This window comes from Brassica napus, chromosome C2 (assembly GCF_020379485.1).
Source record: "Brassica napus cultivar Da-Ae chromosome C2, Da-Ae, whole genome shotgun sequence".
Lineage (NCBI taxonomy): Eukaryota > Viridiplantae > Streptophyta > Magnoliopsida > Brassicales > Brassicaceae > Brassica > Brassica napus.
In genome coordinates this window covers 44,898,669-44,906,408 of record NC_063445.1, presented here as the reverse complement: position 1 = coordinate 44,906,408, position 7,740 = coordinate 44,898,669, and the positions used below count along the sequence as shown (strand labels likewise).

General features: G+C 39.5%; 1 protein-coding gene across 1 annotated transcript; it reads right to left on the bottom strand.

Annotated features, from left to right (window-relative positions):
• Positions 1 to 738: 738 nt before the first annotated feature.
• LOC106378452 lies at positions 739 to 3,589 on the bottom strand. The gene is made up of 5 exons (XM_048749136.1): positions 3,251 to 3,589; positions 2,097 to 3,141; positions 1,569 to 1,978; positions 1,059 to 1,287; positions 739 to 860 (listed from the first exon to the last, which is right to left on the bottom strand). The coding sequence occupies exons 1-5, from the start codon at positions 3,587 to 3,589 to the stop codon at positions 739 to 741; spliced, it is 2,145 nt and encodes a 714-aa protein (XP_048605093.1).
• Positions 3,590 to 7,740: the final 4,151 nt, after the last annotated feature.

Genomic DNA, 7,740 nt, shown 5'->3' with positions numbered 1-7,740 from the left:
TAAGAGAGGAGACAATATATAGAGAGGTACAGAACGTCAAACGTCTCGAGTTAAAATTTCCCAAGAATCTGTTATCTTTTTCCCGCCAAACGTCAAGATTAAGTTACACTTTGCGGCTGAGTTACTTTAACATTTACGGCTGACTTAGTAAATCGGGTTTAGGGTTTCTTATTTAGGGTTTAGGTTTGCTTTTTTGGGTTTTTAGGTTTGGAATTTGGATTTATGGTGCAAGAAATATTATAAAAACAAAAATTCATAATAAATAACACAATAATAGTTTATGAGTTTTGAATTATGCTCACACCTTATATATATATCAGTTAAGTTTATGAGTAATTGTAAGACAACATATACCTCAAGATCATGATTGATTCTAAACTCGTAAATTCAATAAAGAAGACACATTCAGTTGATTATATATTCACTTCAAATTTATAATTGGAGTTTCAATTTAACATTTTAAAGTATAACCATTTAATTTTTTTGATTCTAGGGTATGTTTGAGGTATGGCTGAGTTATAATATCGTAACAGCTGGCTTATACTAATCGATACGAATGAGTTATATAAACATTTTACGATTCTAGGGTATGTTTGGGGTAAGGCTGAGTTACACATATACGACACGGCTGGGTTATAAAACTGATAAGACTAAGTCAAATACTTAATAAAGTACAAAATAACATAAGTCGAGTACAAAACAACAACATAAGTCAAGTACAAAATAACAAACACATGTTCAATTAGCCAGCAAATTGCTCATCACAGAATTTCCTCCTTCATCGAGGATCTCTGCTGCCATCTTCATCCGTAAACCTTGAATATTTTTATCGTTTATCCCATCAAACGTTACACCAAGCACTAGACACTCCACAAACTTCAACGAATACACCCCACAATCGCCAATCTGGGTGTTTTGTGGAGTTTATCTTTTGCTCCTCCTTATGAATGAGAACTTCTTCTTACTAGGGGCTCGGATATTGGCAGGAATATGATCACTCAACATATACGGAATCATGTGCGTCAGCGGTTTAAATGAATTTAGAATTCTCTGCTCACTTTCGGGTGTTGCCTCTCCAAAGATTGGATCGTAGCAATCAATCTTCTCCTTCTTCAGATCCACATGATACGCAACCCAGTGATTTCTGCCAGTTTGAAGACATCCGTACAAGTGATCCACATCTTCATACCACTTCAATTTTGTTGGACAGTGATCGGGAAGCTTACCCTTTAACATATCTTCATAACCATTGCCTTTGAAATTGAACATACTAGGTTTTATCTTGAACTGAGTGAAATCGTGAATCAAAAAACTTTGCCATCAAACGGCAACGAAGTCAATCTGCTTGGACCAGAATGGAGTGGGATTTCGCATGGACCTTTTAATGAGGACGTTCAAATACGCAACGACATGCTACACAAATAATATTAACAAGTCAGCCGTGATATAATAAAAGAATATGTAACTCAGCCGTACTAAAAGAATATGTAAGTCAGCCGTAATCAAATATATAACTCAGCCGCAATATAATAAAATTAATATATAACTTAGCCGCACTAAAGACTTACATTATCAAACATCCATCCATATTCCTTTTCCGGCCACGGTCTTTCATGGATGAGTATGCTGTAGAAATCACCCTCATGATCAGTGGAGAAGACTGCTGGTTTATCTGCTGGTGCTGGTGGTTTGGGTGGAATTCCCTTAATGTGTTGCATCAGTTTTTCTAATAGCACCGGATCAATAGGTGCTAGAGGGTCATATATTACTAATGAAGGAGTAACATTCTTCCTCAGGCACGTTGTTCCATCGTCTCCAACGTACGGAAAAACTAGTGGTGAAGAAACTGCCGTCAATGCAAACCCTTTTGGAGATAATTGAACACGTTTCTCCCGATATTCCCTTACTACGGCAGATCTAATCACTTCCTGATTCTCGACATCAGACTCCAGCGCAAATTTGTTCTCTTCCCCAACAACTTCGTCAGTCACATCAGCAAATACACTGTCCTCTCAGCCTGTTCTTTGACTCAGCCTGTTTTCGCTTCTTTAGCTCAGCCTCTTGTTTCTTCTTTAGCTCAACCTGTTTTTTCTTACCCTCAGCCTCTTGTTTCTTCTTTAATTCAGCCTCTTTTTTCTTAGCTTCAGCCTCTTTTTTCTTAGCCTCAGCATCTTTTTTCTTAGCCTCAGCCGCTTTTTTTTTAGCCTCAGCCTTCTCCTTCCTCTTAAATGCAGCATCTGCCTGCGCTGTTTTTTTTTTCTCATCGGCTTCCTCACCCTTAACAATACGCTTACCCCTACAGCCGCATCCATAGGCTGGAACCTTAGCATCCTTATCTTCCTTAGTAGCCTTTGAAGGAGAAACTAATACGAAATCAATATGTTGACTATCAAGATCAGTAGCTTTTGCGACACTGCCAAACTCCTCAGCCAAAGTCCTTTTCACCCCTGATTCCTTATCAAGCTCCTTCGCCAAATTCTTTTTCGGTCCAAAAATCTTACCAGAAGTCGCAGCTAACGCTGGACTATTGACAGACTTCTGCTGCGTTTTAACCCACGGTGATGCCAACGATAAAGCTTTATCTGCTGATGGTGGAGAAGGGTTATCATTGTTTTCGGGAATTTTCCCAACTCCCAGAACTTTCAGACGCTCCTCCAGTAAAGCTTTCACCCTGTCATCAATGGTCTTTTGGTCCATCAATGGTCTGTTCCGGTCTAACTCGTAAGCTTCCAACCATGAGTCAAACTGCTCAAATTTCGTGGAAATATAATCCAGAGTACTCACAATGGTCGTCAGAGTCGCTTTGTTCTCCAACTCCAAATCTTTGCTACCTTCCTTCTCGCTAGAACCCTTTCCCGCTGCAGCAGCTTCAGACTCATTTTGTGTCTTAACTTTCTTCTGCTTCTTAGTGGGTGGCTCAGCTTCTGACGAAACTCCACCCTTCATTTTCTTCTTCTTCTTATTCCCCTTCCCCTGCGCATTACCCTGCGTATTCCCATGCACTTCCCAAAAACCTTTCACAAATCTACCTGCATGTATGTCTGTTATCAAGCTAACGAGTTGTGGGTCGTCAGGTTCACCCGGCCATTTAGGAAACATCTCTTCAATTGAGTCCTTCAAAACCATTCTCCTCAGACGCACCTGCAACACCAGGTTATAATTAAACTCAGCCACCAAAATAACACATAACTCAGCCATCAAATATAATAAATCAGCCATCAAATAATAAAAACTCAGCGTTAAACCTTACCTCGCCATGCTCTTTGATTTCGGCAGCCAACAAGTTATCAAAACTTGCACGTGTACGCTTTCCACCCCATCGCAAAAGCGGAACGTCTTCATTATTCACCACCCTCCCAAAATTCTCACCGAAGCAGGCGACAGATTCATATGCCCAAATCAATAACGCGACGGTTATGCCGCTTATTGTGTATGACCCTCCTTCTGGAGCCAACGTTTTAATAGAGTCAATGAGAACTTCGTATGCAGTCCGACCCCATGGATATGACCCCATGGCTTCATCGTCGAATACCCATATTGCACTTTCAAAAGGTATCCTTGAATTGTGATGCAAACAATAGACTCCCATGGCTTAAAGAAATAGCAGCCCCAACCACTTACACTTTTCAAAAATCCAAAGCGGATAGAACGCTAATTGTTCCTTCAGTTCATCTAACTTGGGTCCCATCCCAAGAGGCACCTTCAACTCCTCCCAAAACTCTTTGTATTGATCAGCTTCAAACCTTTATGTTGGCAATGAACCTGTGTTTAACCCAGTGATCTCACCAAACTCGAGCAAGCTAAACCTGATAGCCTCATCAACCATGAGACACCATATCTCCTTCTTATGTACTCGCAGCTGTCTTCATAGTAGATAGTGTACGGTCCTACCAGACCATATGTTTTCGCGTCCAGCTAGCCTAGCAACTACTCCAATGGGAGAGTTCACCAGTTCTTCCCACACATCATTTCCAATTGTTTCTCTAATGTGGGGGAAATTTCCTGGACGGAAATTGTGATTAATTACTTTTTTTTCCAGGTTAGAAGACCCTTCAGGGTAAAGTCTTGGAGGGTAATCCCGTGATTTAACTTCAGCAACATCCATCTGATCATATAACCCAACAATAAATCAGCCACAAGATAACAATAACACATCCGTACTATAACAATAACTCAGCAACAAAATGTTTGAATAACTCAGTCACAACATAACTGTAACTCAGCCACAACATAAAAGTAACTCAGCCACAACATAACATTAACTTAGTCACGACACAGAGATAACTCAGCCATAACATAACCCTAACTCAGACGCAACAAAACCCTAACTCAGACGCAACAAAACCCTCAACAAAACCATATCACAGCCACAACATAACCCTATCTTAGTCGCAACAAAATATAATATATACCGTCGCGATATCCTACCGGAAAAGACGAACTCGTAGATAAGAAGGCGAAGGCGATTTCGTACAAACGATTGAAGACGACGATTTCGGGCACGACGATAACAGAGAAAATAGAGTATCACGTCAAAGAGGTAGTTCGAGGAAGAGGAAGTAAACACAGACAATGTCGATGACAGAGAGTGGGAGTATCCTCGCGGTTCCTTCTTCGACGATTCCTTCTTCGAGACGACAAAGACAATGTTCTTAGTTTTTTTTTTTTACTTCTATGTAGTTATGTCGGAGAAGAGACGGTTTGGTTTCTATTCTGATGATGTGTATATTTAATTAGTGATGTGGATTTAATGTTTAAAAATAATTTCAATTAAAAAAAACTAACCAAAGGCCCTTATTGTCATTTACTATGGGCCGGAGGAAAACATTCTAGTAATTTTTAAAAGATATTTAACACTCTAGTAATAAACCAACTTTTCTTATACATTCTAGTAATTTTCTCTATTTTATTATTCTAGGAAATCACAAAAGCAATGCATGGAGGAGAGAAAATGTTCTTGAAACAAGCATTCATTGCATGCAAGAGAGAGAAGCTTTCCATGCAATTTAATTTCTGATTTTCGTCATTTTTCTTGGACAGCAAAGGAACCACTTGATTTTGATTCTTCTTGGACTTGTAACTCAATAAAAATGGACTTGACATGTTAGCTAACATCATGGGTCAATTTCTTAATGTTTTCCATGTCCATAACTTCACGTATGAGCCCAAGATCACATCATACTCCTCCTGTTCAAAAAGATTTTTCCTCAAATCTTGCTCTCCAAATAAAGAAAAACTTGAACACACACTTTCCAAATGATCCATCATATTTGTAGAATATAAATAATAAAACTCCGTTTTTTTTTTCTTTTTAGAAGATGGATAGATGAGAATGGTGGATAACCGAAGTGACTACCAAACTCAGAGTGTTGCTCTGATACCAATTGATGAGAATCTCCCAAGGATTCGGCACTCTGAATTGGCATGGATAATCCTTGACTTCAATGGAACGTAAAATTCCGAAGAAACAAGGCGTTAGATTGAATGGTGACATAAGAGATGAAGAAAGCTCCTGATTTATTGTGGATCGTTATGTCGCACAGAGGATGCAGAAGACCTCTGATATTCCAACTCAATGCCCTAGGATATGACACACCTAGACGAGAATGAGGTATATTACATGGATATGACGCACAAAGACAAATCGGTTTGATCCCTTGGATATGACGCACCAAGACGGATCGAAAAGATCAATGGTTATTACACACCATTGAAAGAAAAGTGAGAATAACTCTCAAGGTTCAAAAATAATACTCATAGCTCCTTTTATTATAATGGAGATTACAACTTATTTATAGGAAATCAAAACTTGCAAACAATGCTAGATATTTATTATTCTAGGAAATCACAAAAGCAATGCATGGAGGAGAGAGAATGTTCTTGAAACAAGCATTCCTTGCATGTAAGAGAGAGAAACTTTCCATGCAATTTAATTTCTGATTTTCGTCACTTTTCTTGGACAGCAAAAGAACCACTTGATTTTGATTTTTCTTGGGCTTGTAACTTGATAAAAATGGACTTGACATGTTAGCTAACATCATGGGTCAATTTCTGAATGTCTTTCATGTCCATAACTTCACATATGAGCCCAAGATCACATCAACTGATCTTTGTACTTGGTGAAGGCGGGCCCAAAATGTTACGTCTCAGGAAATGCGCAACAGTCTCATCTCAGAAGCTACATGCCAGGGCGCCTGGCACCTTCCTCAAGCGAGATCTCCTGCAGCTGAGACTCTTTGAATAGTCTTGACAACAGTCTCTCCTCCGTCGCCTCATAAGGGTCCTGATCAGTACTTATGGGGCAAGGCAGATGGAAGATTTGGCCCTCTCTTTTCCTCCAAGACTACTTGGGAACACATAAGACACAAATCACCTTCAGTCTTCTGGTTGAAGGTTGTCTGGTTCAAGGAAAACATACCTCGTAATGGATTTGTTACTTGGATGGCTATGCTGCGTAGACTAGTGACTTGCGATCGCTTGAGAAGATGGGGCCTCAATGTACCAGCTGATTGTGTTCTATGCTCTTTCGGTGTCGAAACACATCACCATCTCTTCTTTGAATGTGATTTATTTTCCAGCATATGGAAGCACTTTGCGTAGCAAATCCTCGCTGCAACACCCTCGGATCTGCACTCATCAGCAGCTTTAATTAATCAGTGTCACCTTGACCGAACAAGAGGCCCTGTTCAAGCTAATTCTTCAGTCAGCCATCTACCTTATTTGGCGGGAAAGAAATGCCAGGATCTTCACCTCAACAACTACATCAGTTGCAGGTCTCAGTCCTGCGTGGGACCGTCTTATCCGTGACCACCTCATCTCCTTCCCAACTTCAGATCGCTCGCCCTCGATGCTGCAGTTCTATTTCTCGTGTACTTAACCTCCCTGAAGTCTGTCCGCGCTTGAGTTTGGTTGTACTTGTTCCTTCTTTTCTTTAATTTCTTTTCAAATAAGTTGTACAGAACATTTATAAATCTCAAAAATAGTATAAATTTAACATTTTACCAAAAAAAAAGTTGTAAAGGTGAGTGCCTGTTTTTCTTACAAAGAAACCATATTCGCTTCATTCACAGGCATAATCAAATATTTTGAAACAGTAGTAAAGATTTGCTCTTGACGTTTGTTTCTTTATCATACATAAATATAAATGTATTGTTCATGAGTGTAACTATAATATGCAAGATCGATTACAAGGGATACAGAAACGTGTAAGCTATTAAGCTATTAGAATCAATTAACAATTGTTGTACCTTTGCGAAGCAAATCAATAGGATCTTTGGTTGTCTCCATACTCTTCTTCACTAAGTGCAGTATCATAGTCTTCATTATCAGTATTGTCTCCACACTCTTCTTCATCATCTGCCGTCTCATAACCTATATCATCACTGTCGCCTCCCCACTCTTCTTTACTAAGTGCAGTGGCATAGCCTTCATTATCATCAAATTTGCTTTCATCGGCTTCTTTCCAAGTTACCAGAAATGGAGCCGAGAGTGGCATACAGCATTCTTTTAGTCTGAGTCGGTTACTATTATGACGAAACTCTATCTCAACTTGATTCCACTCTTGGTTTAGAGGGAAGTGACAGTCAAACATAATCAGGTGATTAATTTTCTGATCCAAGGAGAAACAGCTTGGTTCAGCCGGCTCAAAGTAGTTCCCGTGGCTATCTATGAAACGATAATGTACATGGATGTCTATAAAGCAAAGCTGATGATGGCTAGCGGTTACTTCAGAAAGCAAGA

Excerpts from the sequence above, each read along its gene's own strand:
- LOC106378452 (XM_048749136.1), bottom strand. The coding sequence starts at position 3,589 with ATGGGAGTCTATTGTTTGCATCACAATTCAAGGATACCTTTTGAAAGT. Across the intron at positions 1,288-1,568 it reads ATGGATGGATGTTTGATAAT|TTCAAGATAAAACCTAGTAT; the intron begins GTAAGTCTTTAG and ends GATTTCACTCAG. Across the intron at positions 861-1,058 it reads TGGAGAGGCAACACCCGAAA|TGCTTGGTGTAACGTTTGAT; the intron begins GTGAGCAGAGAA and ends TGGAGTGTCTAG.